The sequence below is a fragment of the Aotus nancymaae genome, unplaced genomic scaffold, assembly GCF_030222135.1.
Source record: "Aotus nancymaae isolate 86718 unplaced genomic scaffold, 86718_ANA_hifiasm-v0.15.2.pri h1tg000007l, whole genome shotgun sequence".
Classification (NCBI taxonomy): Eukaryota; Metazoa; Chordata; class Mammalia; order Primates; family Aotidae; genus Aotus; species Aotus nancymaae.
This window is the reverse complement of record NW_026988418.1, coordinates 7,083,219-7,098,921: the sequence shown is the minus strand read 5'-3', so window position 1 is coordinate 7,098,921 and position 15,703 is coordinate 7,083,219. Positions and strand designations below refer to the sequence as shown.

General features: G+C 57.1%; 1 protein-coding gene across 16 annotated transcripts in view; it reads right to left on the bottom strand.

The window, feature by feature from the left end:
* Positions 1-15,703, bottom strand: part of PTPRF (protein tyrosine phosphatase receptor type F) — a 96,514-nt gene that overhangs the window by 17,609 nt on the left and 63,202 nt on the right. For 5 of the 16 annotated variants that reach the window (XM_064372267.1, XM_021673350.2, XM_021673344.2 and 2 more), the window contains 11 exons: positions 14,131-14,712; positions 13,751-13,887; positions 13,139-13,283; positions 7,862-8,167; positions 7,009-7,202; positions 3,745-3,771; positions 2,304-2,421; positions 1,648-2,226; positions 858-955; positions 440-693; positions 261-354 (listed from right to left, as the gene is read on the bottom strand). In XM_064372267.1, the coding sequence (XP_064228337.1) occupies positions 261-354; positions 440-693; positions 858-955; positions 1,648-2,226; positions 2,304-2,421; positions 3,745-3,771; positions 7,009-7,202; positions 7,862-8,167; positions 13,139-13,283; positions 13,751-13,887; positions 14,131-14,712 (2,534 nt within the window). The remainder of the gene's footprint in view (positions 1-260; positions 355-439; positions 694-857; positions 956-1,647; positions 2,227-2,303; positions 2,422-3,744; positions 3,772-7,008; positions 7,203-7,861; positions 8,168-13,138; positions 13,284-13,750; positions 13,888-14,130; positions 14,713-15,703) is intronic. The other 11 variants (XM_021673351.2, XM_064372268.1, XM_064372270.1 and 8 more) reach the window with 6 other exon arrangements.

Genomic DNA, 15,703 nt, shown 5'->3' with positions numbered 1-15,703 from the left:
AGGCATTCCTCTAGACCTGCAGAGGCATCTCCACCATGACCACCTCTCCGTAAGCCCCCTGGAGTTCTGCGAATACTCCTAGGCAATTTCCTCAGAGTCTTTCTCTCCAGAGAGGGCTGGTCTGACAGCCAGAGCAGCCAGGAGAGAGATTTCAATTTGGGGAGTGGATCTGGGAGTCACTGGCCCAGTGCTCAAGGCAGGAAGTCCACAGCCGATCACTGCAATGGGGCTGTCAGTGTCCCCATCCCCTCCCCAGGCACCTCGTCCAGCTCCAGCTCCTCGGGTGTGCTCCATCTTGGCGCCAGCATGCTCCCGCCCACACGGTCGATGGGCACCACCACGATGTAGAACCACCTGGGTGGGCAGGGTAGGAATCAGGACTGTCACCACCGTCCACCTCCAGCCCTGCCCCGCCTCCTGTGACGCCTCGTGTGCACACCTGACGAGTGAGGGGTCCTGCACATGGGGCATGGAGAGGGCGAATTGGCCATCCTCTATGTAGGCAGAGGCAGGCAGCGGCTTGTGTGGTAGGAGGTCGGGGGCCGTGCGGATGGACACCAGGTGCTGCAGGCCTCCCGCGCTGCTGCCCCGGTTCATCAGCACGAAAGAGTACTCCGTGTTGGGCTGCAGGTCTGCTATCAGCTTCCGCATCGAGTGCCCATCCACGTCCACACTCTGCCCGTTGTACAAAATCTGTGGGGCACAGGAAGGACAATGCCTGACTCTGGGTGATGTGACCTACCATGGGCTGCAAAGGCACAGTGCATGCATACACAACCACAGGCCTGCTCCACAGACAGGTGCACGTGGGTTAGGACTGGAATGACAGTGCTCAGCAGGCCATGGCTCTTACTCACCTTAAAGGGCACAGCCGACTTATAGGAGTCAGGGACCTCCCAGCTGAGCAGCACAGATGTCTTCATTGCAGCTGCCACCCGGAAGTTCTTGGCAAACACTGCAGAGGCAGAAGAAGAGTGTCAGCTCTGCTGGGTATAGGAGGTGGGGTGAATGGGCTGAAGGGTGGAAGGTGAATGGCCAGGATGAGATAACAGTTGGGGAATGGGGGGTGGAAGGATGGCTGCAGAGTACCAAGTGCCCCACTCCCAGCCAGCTTCAAACGGCACAGTTGAACTCCCAGCCCAAGCTCTTCCACAGTGAGCAGAGTAGGGGATGCCATGGCAACCGGGGTCACAATCTCCAGAAACACGACTGTGAAAGCTTGAGCCGATGGACACCAGGCCAGAGTGATCAGAGGTCAGTGGGTTTCGGTCATGAGAAGCATGTGACCCTAGAGCATGTTCACTAGAGGTTGGTGGGTCATGGCCCCAAGAGATTAGTGTCACACACCAAAGATCAGAAGGTTGCACACCCAAGAATAGTGACACAGTCAAGAGACATCAGTGGGTCAAGGTCACGAGAGATCAGAAGGTCACACAGCAAAGGTCAGTAGGTCAAGGACAGCGGAGGTCAGGGCATCAAGAATGTGCTGCCCATTCACTAGAGGTTAGTGGTCACAGTCATGAGAGATTGGAGGTCACACCCCAGAGGCTGGTGGATCACGGCTGCCAGAAGTCAGTGGGTCAAGGAGAGTAGAGACCCCCAGGTGCAGCCAAGTTCGGGTAGGGCTGCCATGTCCACAGCACACACCTTGCTCCACTGGCATGGTCCGGGACTGGATGCTGGGGCTGAGGGGGCCAGAGCCTTTGCTGGTCCATGCGCGGACCTTGATGTCATAAGTGGTGTCTGGCTTGAGGCCAACGATGGTAAAGCAGGTGTCTGTCGTGACGTTCTGTAGCTCCTGCTGGCTGTTGATGTCTCGGAACACCACGGTGTAGCTGGTGATGCGTCCGTTCCTCTCTGCCAGCACTGGCGGGTCCCAGGCCAGTTCTGTGGTAGATGTGGTCAGTCCTGTCACACGCAGGTTTTGGGGGAAGCCGCTGGGCAGGCCCTCAGGGGTCCTGATCTCCTTCTCGAACTCCTCACCCAGGCCAGCCCGGTTCTTGGCAGCAAGCCGGAAGATGTAGGTGGTCCCCTTGTGCAGGCCGGTGACTGTGAAGTGCTGGTCGTCCTTGCTGAAATCTATGGTGTTGGGCCGTGCCTCGTCAGCCCGGCAGTACTGCAGCCGGTAGCCCAGCAGCTCGCCAGGCAGCTCCTTGGGTGGGTGCCACTGGAGCAGCGCCGTGTTCATGGCCGTGGTGCTGATCATCATGGTGGGCCGGCCTGGGACTGAAGGACCACGAGCTGGGCTCTGGCGCTGCCCTCCTGCTGCCCCACCCTCAGGTCTGTCCTGACCCCTCACTCACCTGCACCTGTTGTCGTAACAATTTTGGGCTTGCTGCGGGCACCATCCCCCTTGGTGGTATAGGCAGCAACAGTAATGGAGTAGGTGGTCTCTGGGGTCAGGCCGCTGATAGTGGTTTCCTGAGGGAGGAGGAGGGGTCCATTCCCATCACAGGAATGCAGAGAGAAGCCAGACCCTGTCAGGGACCCCGGGACCCCAGGACCCCAGCTCGAGGGGAGCCCCTGGTTACACACACAAGGCCAGGGGTTGTGGAAGGTGGGGCTGTACAAGGCTGGCCTCTGCTGGAGAGGAAACAGGCAGGTGGGATGCAGGCCTGGGAGGACCCGCTCATCCCAGGAGCCGCACGCCTGGGGCAGACAGCTCATTATTCCTTTCAGACAAGAACAAAGGGCCAGACTGCTTCCCTCACTCCATTGTACTGGGAACAGTGGCTGAGGAAACACACAGGGCACAGCCTTGCACGCACCTAGCACCTTGCATGGCTCTTGGCACCCACAGGAACACAGCCTACAGCTCCTGCATAAGCAGGGGTAAGGCCACCTGTGGACATGACTGTATGCATGCGCACACAGAGCGAGGTAGTGGGGTGGGCTAAGGTGCCACCCTATAGGACCCAGTCAGGACTCCACCTGCCCCATATACGCCACTAACTGTGAACATCTACACCCTGCAGTATCTCTTGAGAAAGGTGGGGGAGGGGCCAGGAGAATAAGAAAACCTTCACACCTGGGGAACTGGCTTCCACATCTGTTTCCAGTGATGCCTGAGATAGCAGCCAGGCAATGTCCTCCCACCTTGGCAGACCCTGCCCATATACCCTTCTGCAGCAAACACATTATCTCTGGACATGCCGAGAAACACCATGGGAGGTTCAAGCCACACCACACAGAGAGAAAAGTGGGAAGCAGGGCAGGGACCACCGTGCAGTGGGAACAGAGCTGTCACCAACCCTGGTATCCCTCCAGCTCTGGCCTTAGGTGGGGCCCCTGCAGTCACCACCACCCTCATGGGCCCCTCCTGCCCCAGCTGGAGGGTCCCAGGGTTGGGGCCCCAGAATGCACCAATGTCAGAACCCAACTCCCCAGACTGCCCTCCCAGCCTGGGCCCTGAAGCAGGTGATTTTTCACTCCAGGGATCAATAAGGCCTAATGATCAGGATCGGATTTAACTCCATCCCTCTCTGGCCCGAGTAGGGGCCGGGCCCTGGTCGATCATGAACATTGGCCTCAAATTGCTGCTCGACAGGCGAGAAGTAAGGATTAGAGGAAATGCCAATCGCTGCTCAGCTCAGTGCTGGCGTCTAAACGCCAATTTTCTCCAGATGTGGCTGGTGCCCTGTGGATCTTGGCAGCACAGGCTGGCAGGAAAGGAGGGAGAGGGGGAGTGTCCCATGAGCCCAGACTGACCCAGGTCTTGTCCACGTTCGCACACCTGTTACTTACATAGTCCTCGGACTCGTCTGGCCGCCACTGACCGCGGGAGAGGGAGAGAAAGGGAGACAGGATGGTGAAGGACTCTGACCTGGAGGGGAACTGGCCCAGGGAGGACAGAGGGAGAGCTTGGGCCTTGAAGTACCCATGGGGGTAGCACCCCAGGACAATGTCCGGTTCAAAGATTCGAGTCCCTGCCTCACTGGGCACCAACTGTGTGTGCCAGGGCTGAGGAGGGTAGGGAGACCAGGAGGGCAGGCAGCCTCCAGGGAGAGGACCTGCTGACTGAGGGGCCCAGGAACACAAAGCAGCTAGAGGTGCTTTGAGGAAGGGGCTGCCAGATGTGGGGGGTGGGTTCAACAGCTCAGGCTGAGGTGAAGGAAGATACTGAGAGGTGAATGGGGTACCTGTATGCCCTGGTTTGCCTCGGACAGTCCTGGCCTGTGCTTGCAGCCATGGAATGATTACTCAGTGTCTCCTTCCACCCCGCAAAGCATCCCAGATGTGATCATACATTATACAATCACACAGGCAGCAGAAGTGTCCAACAACAGTAAGAGCTGTACCGTGGCTAGGGTGGGCCAAAGGGCAAGCCAGGCAGCAAGACTATGAAGGCTGTGAATGCCAAGCTCAGAGACTGGGCTGCAGCCCACAGGCAAGGGGAACCACCTATAACTCTGTTCCTTCCTCGGGGTGTCTGAGAATCAAGGCAGGAAGGAACATTTCGGGGCTGGCAGTGTTGTAGGCCATTGGTGCGTGTCGGTATTCTAGTTGGACAGGTGGAGGGACTGTGAGGTCTCCATGCTGAGGCTCCATGAAACATCGTAGGGGATGGTCCATGATGTCTCCAAGTTGGAGGTACCTTGGGGTCCTCCGGCCCAACCGCCCCCACAGTGCCAGTGTGGCCTCTGTCCACTGGTCCCCATGCTGGGTGGCCTACGTTCCTCCTGTCCTGGGACACTCTGTTGGAAAGTCCTTGAGAGAAGCATGGAACAGAAAATGAGAGAAGGCTCTGGACAGAGCACGGTCCTGAGGTCCCCAGTGCATGGTCACTCTATAGGGTGTGGCTGGCCCACCCCCATTCCAGTCTCCTTGCCTGGGGGGAGACCTGGGCTGTCCCAACCAAGTGGAGGTTCTCATACGGAACCTGTCCTGCACTAGGGGCAGAGCAAGAAAGAAGGGAAAGACAGAGGATGAAACCAAATGGAGATGAAAGGAAGGGATCAGAGGAATGGCAGGGGGAGGAGGGGAGGAGGGGAGGAGGGGAGGAGGGAAGGAGGGAAGGAGGGAGGAGAGAGAAGAGAATGAACAAAAGAAAAACAGAGGCTGCAAGGAGAGAAATGAAGTCCATGAGAGGGGAAGGGAAGCAGGGAGATGGAATCAGGCATAAAAGGAGACAGGCCTGGTTCCACACTTCCAGGGTGGGGGTGGGGCACGCACCACATAGTTCTTTCAGGCCTGATGGGGGCCCTTAGCTGAGCAGATGGTGCTGTTGGGTGAAGGACAGGATGTGGTGCCCTTGATGGAAGCTCAGAACAGCTGGGCCCTGTGGCCAGGCTCAGGACCAGGCCCCATCTGCTCTCCCACTGGCGAGGAACAGAATGACCCAGTCCCAAGAGGGCTACAAGGGCAGGCCTCCATCTTCAGTGTCCTCCAGGAGCCCAGACTCTAGTTCACCCCCATGATGGGATGTCTGAGGCTAAAACAGCAGCGTCCCTGAGTCTCTGGCCCAGCTCCCTTCCAAACCTCCTGGGACCAGAAGGGGGCACTCGAAGTGGCTTCTCTGGAACCCCACTGGCCACAGCTGTGGCCATTGGCCCCCTAAGAGAAGAGGAGCTGGGGGAACCCATTCCCAGGATGTTTCTGGGTAGGTGTGTTCACTGAGGCTCCATGAGGAGCCCTCAACCTGCCCCAGGAATGAAGGCGGGTGCACACGTCCGCTTCCTCCACCCCGGGTGCCTTAGCACTGGACAGGCTGAGACGGGGAAGAGGGCACCCTCTGGGCAGAAACGAATTTTGCTTTAGATGGCTAAACACAGCTGGAGGGGTGAGGCTCCTGTGTCTATGTGGGTGGCCCCGCCCCTCCGCACAGTGTGTACAGCATGGAGTGGTACATGCACCCCTGCTCTCCGCCCAGGCAGGGGTGAGAGGCTGGATGGGGAGGGTGTATAGGTCCTCCAGGCCCTGCTCCTGGATGGGGAGATCTTGAGAGCACCATACCAGGTGTTGAGACTCTCCAGCAAGGTCTTTTGGGAGGGGTCTCATGACAGCAGCTGCGGGCGCCCTTTCCTAGGGGTTTCCTAGGGGTCCATAGACATGGCTTATTATCCAAGAGCAGCCACCTACTTGCTGAATAATTCCAAATGACTCTCACAACCTCCCAGCATTCCAAGTTCTTCATCTGAATAGCAACCAGTGTTCAGAATAGCCCAGGGACCTCACCCCAATCTCACGAGCAGGACCATCCTCCCAGGAAGATAGACGCACAAAGAGGGAGGTGTGAGGCTGGCCAGCAGGCCTAGCCCTTGGGGGTGAACATCGGGAGCTGAGCCATTCTCTGGGGGGCAGGAGCAGGAACACTCTGCCTGGCTACTTACAGAGGTCTGCAGCAGCCATGGACCCATGGCCGGCAGTGGGGTAAGAGCCCCAGAGCACTCTCCCTACCCTTCTGTGGGAGAAGCAGATGCCAGCCCAGCACTGTCTAGGGAAAAGGCACATCTCAAAACCCAGCCTGGTGGGGCTCGGTAGCTCACACCTGTAATCCAGCACTTTGGGAGGCAGAGGAGAGCGGATCACCTGAGGCCAGGAGTTCAAGACCTGCCTGGCCAACACAGTGAAACCCCGTCTCTACTAAAAATACAAAAATTAGCCAGGCATGGTGGTGCACGCCTGTAATCCCAGCTACTCGGGAGGCTGAGGCAGGAGAATGGCTTGAACCCAGGAGGCAGAGGTGGCAGTGAGCCTAGATTGCACCACTGCACTCCAGCTTGGGCTTGAACCCAGGAGGTGGAGGTTGCAGTGAGCTATCATGCCACTGCACTCCAGCCTGGGCGACAAGAGTGAAACTCTGTCTCAAAAAACAAAACAAAACAAAACAAAAACAAACCCAGCCTAACCCCTGACACTGCAAAGCGTCTCGGGTCTCACAACCAAGGTAAGGCAGTCACAGCACTGCTGAGGGCAGACAGGGTAGAGGGACGTATCTGGGCCCCAAAAAGGAACTTGTGTACGCTGGTCTGTGCTCACCCTGCCCCCCACCACCACCCAATGAGGCACCTGGGTCTCGGCTAGCATGACGTCTTGGATGATGGGGAGTCCACGGGGCTCGCCATTCTCCAGCCGCACGTAGGTGACCTGGTAACCTCGGATCTGGCCGTGCTGCTTGGTTGGGACAGGCAGCTTCCAGTAGACACGCACAGCAGTGGAGTTCAGTGGTTCCACCTCCACCTTCCTTGGAGGCCCGCTGGGCACTGGGGGTCAGGCAGAGAAGAAAGTCAGGCCTGGAGGTACTAAACCTGACCCAGGTGGGCACAGCAAACTCAAGGGCCCTGCCTCTGCACCCTACTCCCGTAGGAAAGGCCCTGATAGAGTTTCCTTAGGTCATCTGTCCCTGGTGAGGAACACGGAAGGTTCCCTCTGCCTGCCACGAGTAGAGCCCAGGACTGGCCCTGCCCACCCCTCTGGCCCAGGCCTCTCACTTGGTGGGGAGGGTCGATATGGGAGAATAGATGGAGGTGGGGCACCAGGTCTTTGACCACCCCCAGTCAGCACAACCTGTCCTGACACTTGCTAGGCCCCAAATCATGCCAATGTCCAGCCAACAGTCTTGCTGATTCTACTTTGAGTATCTTTTATGCCAATCTTCCCAATCTTGACCTTTCAAATCTTAGTTAAGGCTGCTTCTCCTATCTTAGCCTATGAAGGCTTCAGCTGCTTTGGAGACAGCCCCAAAGGCTGGGATTTGGGCATAAGTTATCCCCTAAGTGAAATCTCCCCACTTTGGACCATTAGGCCTGAACCAGAAAGATGAGCCGACCGGGGCCTGTGTGAGGGAAAGGAGGCCTGGGGTGCTTGGGGGGTGGTATCTGAGGCAGAACGCTTCCCCTCCCGCCCCGGTGGCACTGCCTACCGTCCTCATCGGTGCGCACCAGCACCGGGCTGCTCTCGGGGCCGGGGCCCACGTCTGTGTGTGCCCGCACCCACACCCGGTACTCCGTCCACTTCTCCAGGCCCACCAGGTCCCAGCTGGAGTGCTCGCGGCTGATGCCTTCCACCACATGCCGCCCGCGGTCCTCGCCGTCCACCGCCACGTAGGCCACGGAGTACTGGGTGATAACACCGTTGCGGCTGTCGGCCGGCGGTGGGACCCAACTTACCCGGACCGTGGTGGAGCCCGTGCTCACACACGTCACCTTCTGGGGAGGGGCGGAGGGGGCTGGGGAAGACAAATGGGGGGAAGCAAGCAGATGGAGGGTGGGGATCACAGGCACAATGACTGAGTCACAGTGGACTGGAGACTCACCCGGGCCAGCTACCCCTCAGGTGCTGAAATGGCCATCCCAGGGTCCCTCCAGGCAGGCTGCCGCCACTCTCGCCAAGGATGCCTGACTCCCTCTGAACTGCCTCCCTCTCTGCCCCGCCCCCCGCATGCATAGTGATATACACACAATCACACACAGCCTCACACACACGGTCTCACACACACTGTCTCACACACACAGTGTCTCAGTCTCAGTGCCACACACGTCTCTGTCACATGCTGTGTCACACGAACAGGGAGTCTCATACATACAGTCTTGGTGTCTCACAGTCGAGTCACACACACATAGTGTCATATACACAGTGCCTCACACATGTCTCTCACACAGTCACATGCTGTGTCACACACCCAGGGTGTCTCATACATACACTGTCTCAGTGTCTCTCACAGTCTCACACATACACATAGTGTCATATACACAGTCACAGACTCACAAACATACATGTCACATACAGTGTCTCACAGTCACACACATATACGTAGTGTGACATACACAGTGTCTTAGGCACACAGTCTCACACATAAACATAGTGTCATATACAGTGTCTCATGTGTGTCTCTCAGTCTCTCACACACAGTCTCTCATAGTCACACAGTCGTGTCTTGGTGTCTCACAGTGTCTTTCACACAAACAATGTCTTGGAGTATCAGTGTCTCACACAGACTCACATACGCATAGTGTCACATACCCACAGAGTCTGTCTCACACACAGCATCGGACACACAGTCTCTCATACACACACAATGTCTCAGAGTTCTGACACAGCTTATCTCACACGAGTTCTCTGCCACACACATGCCATCTCACACAAAACATACACGACAGCAGATACACACAAGCACATGGCCAGCCCACTGCCACCTGCACACACAGCCACATATGGAGAACTGCTCCCTTTCTGCTGTGCCCACAGTCCTGCTCTTCTGAGGAAGAGTGGCCCCAGCGGCCCTTTTGGCATAAGGCAGCCTTCCCCTGTGCCCGCCTGGACACAGCCTCTTCGCCAGAGCCACAGGTAACCACTGACTGAAGGCCAGACGTGAATGCCAATGGCCTCATGTAGAGAAGTACCCACCAACAGAGATGCCCTCACTCAACAGGTTCCTTGGGAATTAGGAGGCAGGCATGTGTCGCCTTGTGCCCAGTGACACTTCCAGACTCCACACCCACCAAGGACTCTGCTGCAATACACGGGTTTCCTCTTCAAGTTCTGTCACCACCCTCTGCCATGGGGACTTCAGCAGCCCCTTGACACACTGACCCCAGAGGCCCTCATCTCCAGGACTTTTTCCTCCCCAACACGGCTGTGATCATACCCTGGAGGCTGCCAGTACCAGGGGTGGCCCTCCTTCCAGAATCATGAACTCCCACATCCTCTCGCCGGCACCATCCCCTTGTCCCAGCTCAGTCACTCACTCCAGGCTCGGGCACTGCGCCTGCTCACCAGCCCCTCGGGATGCCTGTCCGTCAACCTTGTCCTTCCCAGCCTCCATGTTCAGCCTCCACAGCCCACTACCTACCACACTCTCAGCAACATCCCAAGCTCCCTTACCTCCTGATCTTTCTATACTCCTTCCAGGCCTGTGCCAAGCCTTAGATGAATCCAACTCTCCCCTGCCTTCTCTACAGTGGCACTGGGGCAGGCTGGCACCCTATGCATACATTCCCAGAGGCCTCCTCCTCCAGGACCCTCCATGCTGCCTGTTTCTGCCCCATGCCCAGCTCGCTCTGCCACTTTACACAAAACACAGTCCCCCTCCTCCATGCTCCCCAGACCTCCAGCTCCCTTTGCCTCCCTCCTTTCGGCGCATGGCCACGTCTCCCACTCTGCAGAGAAGACCAGGTTTTCACAGCTTCTCCTTCCAGCTCTTGCTACACCCACCCACCCTGCCTGCATCTGCGGTGATTCTCTCCTTTCCACGCACGAGAATGGAGAGTTGAGCCACCCTGTCCAAGGCTAAGCTCTCCTACTGCCCACACTGCGCCCCTTCTCTCCACCTCCCGAGACTCTACCAGTTACCCTCTTTTCCGTGGTTTCTTTTTTTCCTATTGACTGTTTCCAATAGCATTTAAATATGCTTGAGATTTCCCCATCTTAAAAGAAAAATCCCAGGCTGGGCACGGTGGCTCACGCCTGTGATTCCAACGCTTTGGTATGCGAGGGGATCACCTGAGGTCAGGAGTTCAAGACCAGCTTAGCCAACATGGTGAAACCCTGTCTCTAATAAAAATACAAAAATTAGCTGGTTATGGTGGCAGATGCCTATAGTCCCAGTTACTTGGGAGGCTGAGCAGCAGAATCACCTGAACCTGGGAGGCGGAGGCTGCAGCAAGCTGAGATCATGCCACTGCACTCCAGCCTGGGAGACAGAGTGAGACTTCGTCTCAAATATATAAAAAAAAAGAAAAATCCCACCCTCAGCCCCATAGCTCTCTACAGCCACAGTGGTCCCTTGGCTCAGAGCTACACTTTCTGGCAACGTCTGGGCTTGCTGCCTCCACTTCCTCAGCACCCACAGGCCTCGTGAAACAGCCACCATGCTTCGTGTCCAGGGCCACTCCTCCACGTTGCTCAGTCCAACAGGTACTCCCAACCGCTCAGTGGCAGCGTCTCATCTACTTCTTGAAACTTTCTCTCCTTCCAACCTCCAAGTCGTTCCCTTCCCCTTCCCCTGATTTCTTCTCATCTGCAGTCTTTCTTCTCAGCGTCCTGCAGCTCGAGCCCAGCCCTGGATTCCCATAGCCTGCCAAGCACTGCCATGTGGATGGCACACGCATCTGAAGTTGGGTATCTGAGACCAGCTGCATTCTTCACACCTGCCTCTGCCCCATTTCTTATCCTGTGCCAGCACCATTCTCCTCCCTGGTCAATACACCAGAAACAAGATTCACCTCCACTTCCCTCCCCCGGGGCCCACGTTTGTAACCTATCACCAAGTCTGACCAGTCAGCATCCCTGATAGTTCTCAGATCCACAGCCATTACCTCACCTGGGCCACCATCTCTGTCCATTCTCACAGAGCAGCCAGAGTTGGCCTTCCTGCCTACCCTGTGTTGCCAAGGCCCTGACTGCCATACCTCTGGCAGCCACTGCAGCCACACTGGCCTGCTCCTTGCCCCGTGACCATAGCCACATGCCTTGTAGCTGGAGGGCCTTCAGGCCTGCAGACTCTACCTGAGGCCTGTGGGCTCCCTGCTCACAGGGAGTGTCACCTCCCCAAGGCAGCCCTCTTTGACCCCTCAGACCAAAGGAGGTCTCATCATCTCTCCACCCTGTCTCTTCCATCCCACTTTACACAAATGTCACTATAAGCTCATTTGGAGGCCAGGTGAGGTGGCTCACACCTACAATCCCAGCACTTTGGGAGGCTGAGGCAGGCAGGTCACCTGAGGTCAGGAGTTAGAGACCAGCCTGGCCAACATGGTAAAACTTCGTCTTCACTAAAAATACAAAATTAATCAGGCATGGTGGTGCTCACCTGGAATCCCAGCTACTTGGGAGGCTGAGACAGGAGAATCACTTGAACCCAGGAGGTGGAAGTTACAGTGAGCCAAGATGGTGCCATTGTACCCTAGCCTGGGCGACAAGAGTGAAACTCTGTCTCAAATAAATAAATAAAATTAAACTATAAAATAAAATTAAAAAGCTCATTTGGGTAATTATAGGTGTAATGTCGTCCGCCCTGCTGGACTGTGAGATCCCCATGGGCAAAGAGCCATGTGTCTGGTCATGCTGCCAGCCCTGTACTGTGCATGGGGCCTGGTCCCCAGCAGGAGCACAGCAGATGCTTCTGGAATGAATCTATGAACACAAGGACACACAGAGACTCTTGACATCACTGGTACATGCACATGGTCCCACATCGTAAGGACCACTTCAGACACGGTCATCACATGGCCACATCAGATGTGGTCACCATCTCAACCCCACAATGCTACCCAGCCATAGTCACATCCATGACATCCTATCACGCAGAATCTCACACAGCAGCTGACTGTGGCTGCATGCTGCCCAGCAGCAACCACACACACAATGAGTCAAACACACACTCAGTCTACTATCTGGGGGGCTACAGAGACCCACAAACACGGTCAAAGGGTCAGGCCACAAAGTCACCCACAAAGACAAGAGTCCTGCCCAAGATCCACCGATGCGCACGTACACAGGTGCTACACGGCCAGGTGGTCAGGTATAGTCACACACACACACACACATGGGCAGTGCCACCCACACAGCTGCAGCATTGGAGTCTTACATATGAAGAACATGGTAACACACAACACCAGAGTCATCACACAGACAGCCTTGCAGACAGTCCCCTGCATGGATACATGGTTGCAATGCACATGTGAGCAGGCTGGGTCACACGGCTGCATTCTCAGACCTGGCCCCGAGTGCAGTCAGCTCAGGTGATCACATGGCTCCCAGGTAACTTTCATTGGGGGTATGAGGAAGGGAATGTGGGTGATGGGGAGACGAGATGCGGGGCCATGGGATGAGAAACAGTCGCCAAAGCAGGTCTGGGATGTGGCAGACCCACCAAGGATGGCCCATCAGCTAGTGTGACCAGCACAGAGTGGGGACGGAGATGAGGCACAGACACAGAACTTACCTGTGCAGTGTGTGGGGGATGGGCAGGAGGAGGGGCAGGAGGCTGGGCAGGGAGCAAGAAGGGCAGCAGCCACCTGGACTGGACAGACTGGGAGGCACTTACCTGGCCCTTTCCTGAGGTCCAGACTCAGAGCCCAGGCCAGGGTTCAGTTTGGGGCCCAGCAGACCTGACCACCCCACCCACCTGGTCAAGGGGAAAGTATGTGTGTGCATCCCAGCCCAGGTGTAACAGGCAGTGAACTTGGGAGACACTTACTGGACTGTGCTGTGCGGGCCTCAATGGTGGGGGTGAAGACACCCACCCCCATATCCGAGCGTGCAGCCAGCTGGAAGCGGTAGAGTGTGTCGGGCTTCAGGTCTTCTAGTGTGTAGGAGGAGGTCGGGTCGAAGGTCACCTTGTGCTAGAAGAGCAGGGAGCACTCACTGACGGCTCTGAGCTCAAAAGTCACTCAGAGGTTGTTCCCCAACATGGGCTGCAATGTGACACCTCTGGACCCACCATGGCTCCAGGACTGGCTTCACGCCATAAGGCCACACAAGGAACTCAGGGCTAAGCCCATGCCTCACAGACCACATGGGTACAGGAGTCACATGGGACACACAGCTTCTGGGGAAACTTTAGGGTGCTGCCAGTCACGTGAGCCACAGAGCCTAGGAAACCCAAGGCAGACCCTGGGGACTCTGCTCCCAGCACTGGGTGACGATGACTCCAGAATCACACAGGCTGTGTGGGCCCTGGTACTCATGAGCCACAAAGCATCCAGCAAAAACCTTAGAGGCTGTGCCCACACCAGCCACAGAATCCAGAGAACATCGTCCTGGGTTAAGCCGGTTGCAGAGGCCCCTGTGCTCCCTGCCTGCTGCACACCTGTTGGTCTTCGTCCTCTGCCGCCCAGTACACCAGCTCGTACATGATGATCCGCTCCTGAGGGGGCAGCAGCCACGAGAGCTGGATCCTGGTGTCCGACTCAACCTCAGCCTGGAAGTCTGCGGGCTGGGCAGGCACTGCAACACCACACACCAGGCAGGTCAGCCTCGTCTGTGTGAGGTCAGGGGTGCCTGGGGACAACGGGGCCCAGGAAGGCAGGCCCTAACCTCACACCCTTATGACTACACATCTATGGAATATGGTGCCTTGGTCCTCCCAAGAGCCCCCAACCTCACAGCTGAGGGAGGAGGAGAGGCACCGCCACAACCTCAGCCTACCCCCTCTGCCATTGGCTGCTCAGCCAGCATGCCCCCACCTACCTCCCTGCTGTGTCTTGACCTGGATAGTGGGGCTGGGAGGGCCATCACCCACGGCGGTGAAGGCAAGCACACGCAGGCTATAGGTGATGCCAGGCAGCAGGCTGCCCACGGTCGTGAGGAGCCCCGCGTCAGTGTTGTGCTTGTGCCAGGCGCTCGGGGGGCGGCGGGAGTCCGGAGTATAGTAGACACGGTATCCCCGCACCAGGCCGTTGGGCTCCTCGGGAGGCTCCCACTGCACCAGCATGGTGCTGGCGCTCAGCATGCGTGCTTGTACGCGGCGCGGCGGGCTGGAGGGCGCCTGTTCTCCTGTGCGTGCCCGTACTGCCTCGCTGGGCGGCCCTCGGCCAATGCTGTTCACCGCCAGCACGCGGAAGGCATATTCTGAGAAAGGGCTGAGGCCACCGATGCTGTATCGGGTGGTGGCCACACCATCCACTTCCTGGAAGGGGCCCTCTGTGCCCGCTGCGCGGTACTGGATACCATAGTAGGACACAGGCTCCGAGTTCCCAGAGTCCCAGGTCAGGGTGACGCTGGTGGCAGTTGTCTCTGTCACCACAAGATCAATCGGAGGCTTTGGCAGAGCTGGGGAGAAAGTGGAAGGCTCAAGGCTGCCCGAGGTTAAGATCCTCAGGAACCAACTCTATACTTGGGGATTGTCTACAACACCTGGTGGGGGGCCCCCTGAGTGTGGTTCATACACACAGCCTACCTTGAAAAATGGCCAGAAAAGCTTATGGTGACCTCTGAAGGCACAAGCGGGGGACGGTGGCCAGGCCTGTCAGTGCCCCCCGGGCCTTGGGTCATTGAGTATGTACACCTATCAACAATGGGACTCACTGGAGCCTCACATCAGCACACGACTCATCTAACAAACGGACTCAGAGGTGACATGGCCCTTGCAGTCCCATGCAGATGAAAGGCACCCAGACTGGGTAGCAGATATCTGTCTCTGCAGGTCACCTGAGCCCACCTGGTAGAGAGCATGTGTAATAGGCAGGGAAAAGGGAGGTATTTCCTAAAGGACTAGCCCTGAGTTTTAGGAAGAGTGATGGGGCTGCTGGCCCACAGACCCTGTGGCTTGGCTGAAATTTAAGTGGAAAGGTCCTGCGTCCACAATCGTTCAACAAATAATGAACAAGCACTCACTCAATGCCAGACACTGCACTGGGGCTGGGGCTACAATGCCACATAGTCACATCCCTGCTCTCACGGAGTTTATACCTCAGTATGAGAGACAATCAGTAAACGAGTCGGTCGTACTCATGATTCTGGCATGTGCAAGGACAGCAGGAATCAGGGTGCTGAGGTGAAGTAAAATCCAGGGAATCTCCTTGGGTGATGAGGGAAGGAAAGCATCACTGAGCTGAAGCCTGGAGGGGTACATGGAGCCAGTGACAGAAGGCGCTGGGCAAGGAGCAAGGGAAACTGAAAGCAGCGTGCGTCTGCGCAGCTGGTGAATGACAGGGTGGGAGGCCAGTGGCTCTCGGAGACCCAGTAAGGACCCTGATCTGTGTTCTAAAACCAACGGGAAGCCGCCGGACAGCATTTCTCCCTTTCCTACCAGGGAGTGACA